The sequence below is a fragment of the Rhincodon typus genome, chromosome 19 (genome assembly GCF_021869965.1).
Source record: "Rhincodon typus isolate 14 chromosome 19, sRhiTyp1.1, whole genome shotgun sequence".
NCBI classification, from domain to species: Eukaryota; Metazoa; Chordata; class Chondrichthyes; order Orectolobiformes; family Rhincodontidae; genus Rhincodon; species Rhincodon typus.
This window is the reverse complement of record NC_063350.1, coordinates 26,773,241-26,786,705: the sequence shown is the minus strand read 5'-3', so window position 1 is coordinate 26,786,705 and position 13,465 is coordinate 26,773,241. Positions and strand designations below refer to the sequence as shown.

The window sequence follows — 13,465 nt, the reverse complement described above, 5'->3', positions numbered from 1 at the left end:
ATCTTACATTTGAAAATTCTTATACTTTACAGAAAAGTAAAACAACTACCAACTGTGGAATAAAGAAAAATTAACAATCCCTTTTAGGCAATTTATAGTTTGTGTACAAGTAACACCACAATTTACCTGCATTTTTAACAGTGACATAGTTTTCTGTGTCACATCTCACAATCCTATCATGCAACTAATAACACAGAAATCTCTAAAACAACACTGTGCTGTTCTTCCCAGTCTTGGATAGAATTAACATGGTCTATGGCAATAAATCTGCAAGGAGCAGATGGAGAAATAACCTGGGCAACGGACATCTTGTGTCTGTAGGGATTATGGCAGAATAGAATAGAAGCTGCTTAAAAGCCAGAAAGAGTGATGATTAATAGATTCATTTCTAGTGGGAATAAAAAGGTTAAGCACCAATTCCTCCAGAGTGCCATCCAAGAGTCTAATACTGTTATCAATAAATAAGTAGTAACGCAGACTTGAGGGTACAGTGTTACATTTTGCTCGTGACCCAAAAAATAGAGTATCGGTACCAAACAGTATACAATTGCAGGGGGATATAATCAAGTTTGAGAGTCTTAGATATAGGATTAGCTTTATTGTCACATACTCAGATGAGTACAGTGAAAAGTTTACAAGTTGCCTCTTATGGTGCCATCTTGGGTACAAAGGTACATAGGTACAGATTCTTAAGAGAAAAAAATTAGAAAAATAAAGAAATAGCGAGTTCAGAATAACAGCCCTTCCAACTCAGTCTGCACTGGGCCTTGACTCCAGACTGCACAGGGCTTCACTGCGAGACTGCTCGAGGCTGGAGGTCCATGCTGAGGCTACGCTGGGCTGCCACGAGACAGAGTTCAGGATGTCACCAGGAAGGAAGGAAAAATACACAAGGGGAGAAAGAAAGAAAAATGTACGGAGTGGACAAGCTCCAGCTGACCAGCCCTACTCCCGCCGCCATCGTGGATCTGAAATATGGGAAAGATGACAGTAAACTTTAATTCAAAGAAATGGGATAAACTGCAAACTAAATGGCAAAACTGTTAAAGGAATGGATGAGCAGAAATTTAAGCAGCTGGATACAAAAACCCAAGGTGAGAGAACAAGCTGATAAATTTCAATGTGTGTGGGGAAATGGGAAAAGGAGAAGAGCTCTTACAAAAAGCCAACTCTCATGCTTGGCAGAATTGTAAGGTGATTCTTTATTTTCAGGAATCAGGACCATTTCCAGATTCTGAGCCCACAGTCTGAAGAAATCTTCCAGGAGGTCGGCTGTGAATTGGCCAACTCGGTGCCCACGGTCTGGAGGTTCCTGAGGCTGCAGGGTAAATCAGAAGGCCCGTAGCTTTAGAAAGCCAACGGCCCCATGGGGAGAGGTCAATACCACCTCAGACTGAAAGGAGAACATGAGGGAGGTTCAGAATGGAGGCACCTTCTGAAACCTGTATAAAATGACCAGCTATATCAACACTGTGGTTACATGAACAGGTTAGAGGCTGGAAACCTTAAGCTAGTAATTTTCATCTGTCACCACTTGCCTGGATGAGTGCAGCTTGGACAACACTCAAAGCTCAACACTAACCAGGGAAAAACAGCCCGCTTAATTGGCACATCCTCAAACCATCACTGCCTCCATCACTGACAGTAGCAGCAGTATGTACCATCTACAAGACACTTTGCAGAAATTCACCCAGGATCCTTAGGCAGCAGCTTCCAAACCCAAGGCAGCTCACCAACAGCTCAAGGGCAACAATGGATGGCCAATAACACCCACATCCCATGAATGAATGAGAAACAGATAAACTGATGGGGGAAGCAGGAAAGAAACCTTACTGGGTGAATTGTTTAGAGTGCAGGTTGAGTCCATGTCTGAAATTTGCATCACTGGGCCATGGAGCTTCTGGCTGTAATGTCCACCCAACCTGCCAGCAGGAGGCCAGTTCCAGGGCCCTGATATGATGTGAACTCACTGAGGATTTGCTCCAATTCAGGAAGAATCTGAGCTGAATCCTTTCTTAATTACTGACTAGCAGCTGTCGGGTAGTGGCTGCTATTCACCTACTTCTGGCAAGCTTGCTTGGAAACCGGAATGCATCGCTCCCCTTTCTAGCACGCTTCAAATTTGTTCCTGGTCCCACTTCCCGGAATGATTCCACCCAAAGGTTGAACAAATCTCCTTAATGTGATAGTGGGAGGTATGTTTACTGTTCCTCATTTCATTCAAGTCCTGGTGAAACTTTGAGAGACAGAATGTCGACTGATAGACAGATCTTCCTCTTTCCCCTTCACTTCTGCCCCAAACACTCCCCCTGGCATTAATAGAGAATAGATTTGGAGGGAGAGGTGAGGAAAGCTCTGACTGAAACTTGGATGCAGCTGGTGCAACATCTCTGCAGTGACAACAATCAAGTTAGCAGGGTTAGATCACATGGAATACAGGGAGAAGTAGCCAACTGGATACAGAACTGGCTTGAAGAAAGAAGACAGGGAGTAGTGGTAGAGAGTTGCTTTTCAGTTTGGAGGCCAGTGACCAGCAGTGTGCCACGAGAATCGGTACTGGGTCCACTGCTTTTCAGCATTTATATAAATGATTTGGATAGCAGATGACACCAAAATTAGAGGTGTAGTGGACAGCCAAGAAGGTTACCTCAGTGTACAATGGGATCTTGATCAGATGGGTCAATAGGCCAAGGAGTGGCAGATGGAGTTTAATTTAGATAAATGTGAGGTGCTGCATTTTGGAAAGGCAAATCAGGGCAGGACTTACACACTTACCGGTAAAGTCCTGGGGAGTGTTGCGGAACAAAGAGACCTCGGAGTGCACGTTCATAGTTCTTTTAAGGTGGAGTCGCAGGTAAACAGGATAGTGAAGGCAGCGTTTGGTACTCTTGCCTTTATCGGTCAGTGCATAGAGTATGGGAGTTGGGAAGTCATGTTGCGGCTGTACAGGACATTTGATTCGGTACTTTTGGAATACTGTATTCAATCCTGGTCTCCCTGCTATAGGAAAGATGTTGTGAAACTTGAAAGGGCTCAGAAAAGATTTACAAAGATGTTGCCAGGGTTGGAGGGTTTGAGCTATAGGGAGAGGGTGAATAGGCTGGGGCTATTTTCCCTGGATTGTCAGAAGCTGAGGAGAGGTTTGTAAAATCATCAGGGACATGGATAAGGTAAATAGACAAGGTCTTTTGGAGAGTCCAAAACACAAGGGTATGGTTTAAGGTGAGAGGGGAAATATTTAAGAGATCTAAGGGGCAACGTTTTCACACAGAAAGTGGTGCATGTATGGAATGAGCTGCCAGTGGAAGTAGTGGAGGTTGGTACAATTATATTTAAAAGGCATCTGGACAGCTATATGAATAGGAAGGGTTGAAAGAAAATGGGCCAAGTGCTGGCAAATGGGACTAGATTTATATAAGATATCTAGTCAGCATGGATGAGTTGGGCCGAAGGGTCTGTTTCCATGCTGCACATCTCAATGACTCAATGTTAATGTTCTCGAGCAATAAAAATTGCAGCCACTGTCATTTCTACAACTACTTATTATTTCTACTGTATTTACAAATGGTTGTCAACGAAGTTAAAAGCTAATGCTGCACTGTTGGATCTTAAAAAATACTTTACAGAATGGTTTAATACATTATACACTTTTTTTTAATGTCATGTTTATACGTTAAACATAAACACCAATTTACATTTACTGAGCCAGTCTGTACCAACGCATTAGTAATATCAAGCTTATCAGGTAAATAAAACAAAAATGAGCAAAATATTCTCTTACAGCCAATCTTAATGTAATTTAAAGCTCGTATATTTTGGGTTTTACTGATTAAAAAACCTTATAAAGCACTTCAAGGTATTTTGAGATAAGAATTGGGACTGGCAGAGAAGAGGAAAAGAAATTCCAAAAAAACTGAGGTAATGATTAAAAGACAAGATTTTCAGGAGGTAGGAAGACATGAATCCAGAAAAATTTGAGGAGTGAATTGCAGAGAGTAAGTCTTAATGGGTGAGGGCATTGCTGGAGACACTGAAACAGGTGAGGAATTGGATTCAACAATCCAGACAGACAAGTTAAACAAAAGATTTTGAGTTGCTTGGAGAAAAGTAGTGGAAAAGCAAAGTAAAACTCTGGTTTCTCGTAACACAGAATATACTGGATGGAGTGCAAAACCTAAAAATCTGTGCAGCAGAGCGGAGAGTTTTTTTTTAAAACAAACAATCACTTCCAATTCATGCAAAGAAACTCAATAGTAATGTTTTGAGCTAGTTACGAAGTTGTATCAGTAGGTGTCAAAACATGCTGAAAAACTTATATGATCTACACCTGTTATATGTTACAGACATAATGGTGACTCTGATCACTGTGATGGTGAAGAAGACTTCTACTACTCCGAGATTGATGTGGATGTAGATTCATTAACTGATGGATTGAGTAGCCTCACACCAATGTCTCCAACTACCACAATGCCACCAGTTTTTCCTAATGTGGATTCTGGATGTTCAGATCCAACTTTGGGAAAGTGTGAGGAGAAATTAGTGACCCCATTGAGCCAGTCTGCACCAACCAACTTGTACCATGTACGCACTGACCATGCTTATCAGGTAAGTGATCAGAAAAAAAGAAACCATCAAAGCGTGATTAAAAGATGGCAGACATTTTTACATCCTTCATTTGATTCATCTGTCCAGTTATCAAAGCAACAAATTTTACAACAATTATTTGAATATAGTTGGAAAGTATTTATTTCAACAAATATTATTAAAGATAAGAACAAACTTGCTTTTGTAAAGCATCTTTTTCTGTCATCAGGACATGCCAGACTACTTCACAGCTACGAGTTTATTTAAGAAATATAGTTTCTGTTCTGCAGGTGAATATGACAGCCCATTTACACTTAGTAAAGAGCCACAAAGAAGAAATGGTTTGACTGTTTTCATTGCTAATGTTTAAGAAAATGCAGTTGTCCAAGATAAGTCCCTCCCAACTATGCCATAGGATCTATTACATCCATTTACTTTCTGATCTCAATTATAGGAGACAGCAGCTCTGACTGTGTAGCAGACCTGCAGTCCTTCGAGGTTAATATCCTCAGTTCCATTTGAGGACCTTGATCTTTCAAATTTCTGATTTAAAGGAGATGTTACCACTGAAATAAATGGATTCTGAAGAATGATTAGTATATTTATTATGTATTTGATTGTGCCTTAAGCTATTTTAGTGAAAGAATTCTATTGAAGTACTATCTAATTAGAGAGTGCTTCACTTTGAGCATCTTGCCACAAGCTCTGGTAACAAAACTAAGCTATAGTACTGAATCCCTCCTTACTCTAGCTATTACCATGCTGATCTGTAGTGAGGCTGTGCAGAAAATGGAACCTGACCAAATGCTCATTATTTCTATCCCCCACCAAGAAACAAAAATATGAAATAATTTCAATTGTTGGAGCATAGAAAACAAATACTTGCCCCATTAAGACTCCACTTGAGCCACTTATTTCTAACTGTTTTATTTACTCCCAGATCCTCCAATTGTCTTCAAGCAGCTATCTAATTCTTTTTAAATGAATATATGGACTCTGGCAGAGAACTTTAACTTCTGTGTGAAGACTGTTCTAACTTCCCTTTAGATCACTCTCTATACCTACAGTGGTTAGTTTGTTTAGTTTTGAACTGTTATCTTGCTATGGTGCATGTTACAATCCTGTTTGTAAAGACTGCATGTTAAAACTTGAATTTATGTTTTCCTGTGGGAACTTGTCTATTCAGTCTTTTTGTGCTATCTATTGATAGAATTGCCCTGTCCCTTTGTTTACTTTGGAATTCAGTCATTTAACATTTACATCTGAAGTTTATTTTTCTCTTGGTTCAGCATTGTCATTAACCCATTGAAAACAAGTGGCGTTAATCATACATTAGTATCCAATTACATAATTGTTGTGCCCTAATTTTTAGATTCACTTTAATTATCATGCTGTACGTTTATATCTTAATTTGAGAACACAAAATCTCAACAACAAAAAAAATGACAAATACGCACCGATATCATGGTGAAATACCTGTCCTTTGTTTAAGTCCTGTCCTTACAGATATTCCCAGCTGTCCAATTTCATTCTGAAGAAATGTGAGCAAAGGTGAAAAGGGTAAAAGAAATGCTGATTAACATGAACAGTGATTAGGTGGCCAAGCTTGAAATTTTAAATATCGGTAATTATTTTTGCTGTTTTAAATTCTCCATCCTTACACCACAGCAGTGATCACACTTGAAAAGTCCTTTGGCAAAATATAGTGGATGCTAAAAACAGAAACCTAAACTGAAAATGATGGCAATCCCCAGCAGGCCTGCTGAATATTACCTGCATTTACCATTTCTAGTTCAGAAGTGGTTGGTTGCATGTCAGTTCTATACATTCCTGTTTTCAACCTAATTAAGGTCCTTTGTGGAAACCTGTATGAAACTCAGGGAATCTATTCATTATTACAACCGCAGACATAAATCTCTAGTTTTTTTTTGTTTTTACAGGCTACAGCTCCTGTGAGCATCCCTCTATCATCAAAATTTATGCCAAATGGTACTGGGTTCAGCATATCATTGCAGTCTCCGCCTGTAATTTTTAAAGGTTCACAAGTGAGTATTGTACAATATAGTCTTTGTTCAGTCATCATTGTATACATGTCTTCAGTACAATTTAGACCTCCAGCTGGGACAAAGTTGTAGCCTGCTGTGCTGTTTTCAGCATTGATTGTGGACCTCATTCATGTCTGAGAATTTTGCCGCTTGATGTGTTATTGCTGCCTTTTCTAGGTTCATAGAACAGCACAAAATCAGTCCAACAGACTGTTCACTATTGATTAAAACAATGAAAACAAGCCAACAACCATTGGCTTCATGTAAAATATCTCATTCTGGCATTCAACTCTTTAAGAACAGTATTTTTTAAAGTTGAAGCCTTATTTATAATAACTTGAATCATGGGATACCTAGGTGCTGATCTGTTGAAACAGATTTCTGTAAAGAGGGCGTAGCTTCTTCATTTGATGTTTTGGATATTTGTGATGTCTTCCTTCGTACATTATTTAGGTTCATTGGATAATGCTCCCCATTTGTGTTTCATTGTCAATAATTTGCTTCAGGCTTGACATTGCATATACAAAGAGGGGAGAAGCCATGGGGGTTTTGAAGGCAAGACATAATTATAATTTTAAACATTGCCTTTATGTAGAGCCTTTCAGGAAATCTAAGCCAAGGAGTTGCTTTTAAAATACAGCCAGTGTTATTATAGACAAAGATGAATGCAACTTTGCACTCAACAAGATACCATACACAGCAAATGAAATTCATGATCACTTATTATTTTGGTGATTTTTGATGAACAGATGTTGACCAGAATCCTACACTTTGAATAATAGCATTAAATCTTCAATAGTTCAATGCTTCACTGAAGTGAGAGACATGAAATTAGGACCTAATTAAGAGATACGGTCGCTAATACTGCTTAAGATGTGAGATGAAGAAAAGGTTTAGAAACTAAGGTTGGTTTCCCCTTGGGAACGGTCCCAGAGTGTTTTTGTTTCAAAGAGAGGAGGGAGAGTAAACTGTGATTGCCTAACTGATCTAATGACACCTATCTTACAACTGATTATAATTCAGAAATATGTAATTAGCTGTAAAACAAAGATGGTTGTTGAAGGCTCTAGTTAAATGAAAGACTATTAATTTCTGTCTTTCAGTGAATGCAGGGGCTTCACTTAGCTATCACCAAGTTATGCTAATTATTGCAAGAATGCTTATAGACCACATCAACCTAGGCATCAAACTGCTGGTGGCTGTTTCAGATCATAATTACTCTTATCATTCATTATAATGATCACAGATCTGCTGCAGGCTGTACCTATTACGATATTCCATGGGAAATTGGGTGCTGCCTGCATACTTTCTGCTATGCATCCAGCTGTCAGAGGTAATAGTAAGAGGATATGTTTGTTACTAGCCCAAAAGATTCCACTTCCCTCTAAATTTATTCCTGCTACTGAATTTGTCGTAGACAATGGCTCAGGATGGCAGTTATCTCCAGTAAAGTAGGCTTAATGGTCCCAAAGCAGTCAGTGAAGTATTCACAGGAACATCACAAAAAGGAGCATCATGAAGAGACTTACCTGATTTTCCCAAATTGATACCCCAGGCATTCTTGACAGCCATCTGTACATCGATGGAACAACTTTGCTACCCACATGGTACTCCAAGGACATTGACACTCCCTTAAAGCTCTATCTGCAACGTTGTAAACTTGTTCTTCAGTGTCCTTTTCATTTCTGCTGCTCGACTCCACAGCCAAGATGCACCCTCTCATTTGTTTGCCATCCTAGTGTCAGGATTTCATTTTCCAGCACAGACGTAAGAAATAATCCCCAGGCTGTTTAACTAAAGGTCTGAAGAGGTCAGATAACCTCAGGCTTTTGCTTTATTCTACTGTTTCTGGAGGAAGAGTCACATATCGAAGGAATAAACTGAAGACTCTATTAGTTACTGACAGTTATGCACACGTTTATCACAAACCACAGCTGCCTCAGGCCTGACATGTTAACTGCCTTCTGTCCATGGGATTTGTTACATTCATTGGAGGCAATTGATTGGATGTTTGCAGATAAAGAAACATACATCAAAATTTGTTAATACAAACTTGCTCCCTTTGTTTTGTGCTCACTCTAAGAGGTGGAAAAGAGGTGAGAATCACCGTTTCATTAAGGTGGCCTGCAGGAAATCCAGATGTCACTGTAATAAAGAGGATGGTGCCAGATACAAGCAACAAGTACAAGCTGTATATTCATAGTGTAAAAGATTTCAAATAGATATAGATCCGTATGAAGGCTATGGGGTATGTGGAAGCCTCACAGCCCTAAGAAGCTATTAAAACATTTTAATGTAATGTAAGCTGTAGATCATACAAAAAAGAAAAAAGTGTTGAGATTTGTCTAGCTTCTTGTATAGTTTGTGACAGAACTGCAGGTGACGCATGACTTTCATAGATGCTACAGTGATTTTTTTCTTTAAAAAGTATTGAATATTTCTTTTATTTTGACATGAGAGTTAATTTGAGCACCCTTTATACTGCCGACTCTGTCTCTCCTGCCTGAGGTATATTTAGGCAGCTTTGAGTGAGCCTGCAGGTTTCTCTCCTCGAGGACAGTCTACGAACTGAGTCTGCCTGTACCTTTAACACAGTGGAAGGCTTTTACATTTTGCCAGCAGAATATCATTTCCTGTCCCCAGCTGGCTGAGATCCCAATTAGAAGCATTTCAGCTGCCCAGAGCTCACCCAAAATATATTAATGAGGTGGAGCCTGGTATTTACAAAGCAGTGGATGAACATCACATCAGGTGGATGCAAATTCCTCTGGACATTAACCTTTGGATCAGCTTGGAAGAGAAAAGAAAAATAAAATTAGATTTGCAGCTGCAAGTTTCCAAGGAGTTTTTTGAGGCTTAGAAGAATCTAATGTAGAAATTCTGTCAACTGATAATTAAGTAGCATAAAGTTGGATTGATCTGACCAATGGTTCAAAGTAACTTTAGAACATATTTTTGTTTATGAATACCTGGGAAATGAGTGTCAAATGTGTTGGAATCAGAGTAGACATCCTCTGTACAGCTATCAATCTATACTTGCACTTTAGGAAACAAAATAGAAAATGCAGGAATTAGAACACTGAGTGGTTAACATCCGTAGAGAGAAATAGCAAGTTGACATTTCAGCCACATTCGTTCCTGTTTCCTATTTTGATTGTTTTTATTTGTACTTGGTGTAACACTGTGGAAACTGGGACTGATTGTGAACCTCTGGTTATTTTTAGGATCCTCTAGCACAAATTCGTCCAATCAGTATTGTTGAGAAGCGACAGATTTCCCACCCATCCTTAAAGGTACATACTTCTCTCGTGTCGTCCCCTAAACCAGGGACAGGAACAAGGTACTATCTTTATTTTATGTTCCATATTTTTGTTGGATGTAAGGGATTCTATTTTATGACATATTTTTAAAAAGTAACCATTCATAAATTTAGTTTTCTTCACATAATTAGTAACAGCAAGTTTAGATGTCTAGTGGTCTGGAAGTTATCAGACATCTTGACAAAAACAAACCCTCAAATGGTGGGGTGAAGGGGAATCCTCTTTGCATCAGTGAAATGAATCAAAGCCTAACCAGATCATATAATGAGCAGGGCAGGATTAATTTATAGACTATTAGGTGTAGCTTCAACAAACAAGCAATTGAGAAACCAATTTGCTTTATATTTTGCTGCTTGGAGATAAACGGTAAAGCAAACTTCTCACTGTTCACTGTTCGAGAAGCATCACTTGCAGTCACATTTGTTTTAGTAACCTATTCAGACCTTAAGTTTTGAAATGATGCACATGGAATTTCCAAAGGTTCAATCTCTCCACCAGTTGGAAGCCAATGAATAAATCACTAGACTCCAAATGAATAGAATTACAACCATTTAAGTTCTCTGAAGTGTCGCTGACAGCTGAGTGTCAAGGTGGCCTGTGCACTAGCCCAGCTTTCTCATAATGAAGTTAAATAGCAGAAATAAGAGTTAAAAACTTATCAAAGATGTGTGTTTCACAAATTTACTTGCATCTCCTTTCAGAAAGCCTAGAGGAGAAGGAAAGAAATGCCGAAAAGTTTACGGAATGGAGAACAGGGATATGTGGTGCACTGCCTGCCGCTGGAAGAAGGCCTGCCAGCGGTTTGTTGACTGAAAAAAATGGCACTTTCTGAATTTTGTACACTCTAAGATTTGACTGCACGCTGTTTCCTGAACAATCAATTGAAATAAGAACAGGACAAAGTATTTTAATAGCAGGGAATGCTTATTGCATGATTCTGTTTGAATGACGCACTTGTAATTATGTGTGAAAGCAATCAAAAAAAAGTTAATTTTTTAAAATATGATGACTGTTTTGCTTTTAAGTTTTTCTTTGAACTTGCTGTGTTTTTAATGGCACTTGAACTAGCTGGCAGTTTTGCTGGTTTTTTTTAAAATATTAAATCTTTGGCAATTTGATGAAATTCCTAAACAGCAGGCATTTTGACTGCTATCTGTGCACCCTCTTGTCTCATTTATTCTCTTCCCTTAAAAATAATCTTCACTCTTGGAGAAGAATTGAGTCTTCATTCCACTGCTGAACCAGGAGACTGGTATTGTTTCAGGAAACACATGCAGATTTTAAAACAAATAAAGCAAACTGAATTTGTTTGCTGTACAGCTTTGCTTTTATTGCATTTTAAAAAATGTAAATTTTACAGTTTTGGTTTTTGATAGTATATGGAGGGGGGAATCTTTTAACCAAATTTTAATTGTTTTTACGGTGAAAACACTTGTATATTGCTGTCCTGAGTTTCTTTTTTAAACTTTTTTTGTTATAAAATTTGATGAGTAATTTGGAACTAAAAATAGGGTCAGACCTGCCTGGAAAATTCAGGATGTGCCAATGGGAAAATCTTGTTGAATTGCATTAGGCTGTACTGCACAATGAGTAATTCTAGAAACACATGGAGGTTGCCAAAGGTGCAACGTGATGTAGTTGTGAGGAAGTATGTGAGATGTAAATAATGTCTTTTCACTGTAAAATAAGATTTGTAGCATAGCTTTAGTTGAGTATTTTGAAAAGAAAAACTGATGAAAATGGTTTGTATTTATGATCCATTTTCACGAATGTATGACAACCATCCTTTCACAGTGTTTAGTCCATTCTTCAGTGCTGGTTGCTATTACAATTTCTTTTTCTTCAAGCTGTTGCATAACTATATCTGCTCACCACTGCATTTTAGTTTTGTTTTCTTGATTGGTTACTGTTACTAACTGTGACCAACAGAGAATGCTGCACCTTCTTTTAGTACCAGGATATTAAGCTAAATTCAAACCAGTTTACCACCAATTATATCTCGGGTCTTCAGGCATAAGTTTCTGCCAAATGTTTAACAGTGAATAGAAATGGCAGCTTAAAACTTTAGCAGTTTAATGAAATACAGGGTTTAAGATTTCTTTCCAATCCAGGTAGTCACTGGCCAGTGAGTAATCACTTATTGAAGGGTTTAAACATATTGTAGTAGACGGCAGTTTAATGATAAATATCGACAAAAATGTTGTTTGATTTCTGTACAAGGAAAATATTGCTTTGTATACCAACATTTTAAAATGATTCTAGTACTCAGATATGAAGTTATTTTTAAAAGGTGTGTTGGCATACTGGCCCCTCCATAATCCCTGCAGAATCCAGCCCCAATGAACCATTTGTTTCTGTAGTTAGTGAAGAAAACCAGTCATATCTTATCAGTGTTCATATTGTAGTATTTGGAGATAACATACCAAAGTAAGTCTCTCCACGGACAGTTTATATGCTGTATTCTCAGGACTTAAATGTTTATAACAACTGTAAAATGGAAAAAAAGAGACTCTAATATTTTAATTATATACTGGATTTTTTTGATAAAAGGGCTTACCTGTAAAATAGATCTCACATAAGTAGCTCTAAACTGGTCTTTGACCACAACTGGTGACATAAGCAAATGAATGTAAACTGTTAACTTTTGCAGCTTTCATTAGATTAATTCTTTGTATGTTGAAAAAATGATTAATGGTTAATTTTCATATGTCGATATGCAAAGAAAACTTCAACCCACAACAAAGCTTGTTTTATTGCCAAACTTATTGGTATTGCATAATTGTGGCAGTAAACATTCCAAGAGAGAACTTTATTTCTGCTTTGAAGACGATGTATATTACCAGCAGTTGTACCAACTTTGGTTTCAGAAAATAATCATTGAACAGGTGAAGAAATCATAATCCTTTTGGGGAAAATGCACTTTTTGTATGAAAAATGTTATGGATGATATGTATAGTGTGCTTTTTATTAATGTTGGAGAGGTGCAGCATTTGTTTTCCATACTGTCTTTCAGTGGGGATGTAAAATCCTCATGATTTTACAAAGGAACAGAATTACTAAGTTAACCAGAATGGGAAGGACCTCTTATTTCTGTACATACACCTGTAATGCTGTGTCATGTCTTCCATGATCAGCAATGCCTACTGCTGAGGTTTACGTGCCAATGTAATGCTGGGTTCCATATATTTTTTAAAACATGCAAGAAATAAAGATCCTCAAAGCATTTGTTTTAAATGGCAAATGAGTTTTTAAAAAAACACTGGTGAGAAGAGCTGGTCTTACAAAACACCAACACTGTAGACAACTACAACCTGCAACATTAACACTGACACTAACAGTATTAGGTGGTGGTGTTATTAATTGGAAACAACACAAAGCTGCATCACAGCTTGATTTGACACCTGAATCTGAAGCAGTGATCTCAGGTTTCCTGGAAAATGCGTACTTAGCATCAATCGGCCTTGAATTTAACTCTATAGTAGACTCAGTTAAACTTAATAAATTTGTTGGAATAAT

General features: G+C 38.1%; 1 protein-coding gene across 5 annotated transcripts in view; it reads left to right on the top strand.

Annotated features, from left to right (window-relative positions):
• LOC109918038 (zinc finger protein 704-like) overlaps positions 1-13,172 on the top strand; it is a 112,090-nt gene extending 98,918 nt beyond the window's left edge. For all 5 annotated transcript variants that reach the window (XM_048608221.1, XM_048608219.1, XM_048608220.1 and 2 more), the window contains 4 exons: positions 4,344-4,605; positions 6,525-6,629; positions 9,854-9,969; positions 10,651-13,172. In XM_048608221.1, the coding sequence (XP_048464178.1) occupies positions 4,344-4,605; positions 6,525-6,629; positions 9,854-9,969; positions 10,651-10,762 (595 nt within the window). In that variant the 3' untranslated portion in view covers positions 10,763-13,172. The remainder of the gene's footprint in view (positions 1-4,343; positions 4,606-6,524; positions 6,630-9,853; positions 9,970-10,650) is intronic.
• The last annotated feature ends 293 nt before the right edge of the window (positions 13,173-13,465 follow it).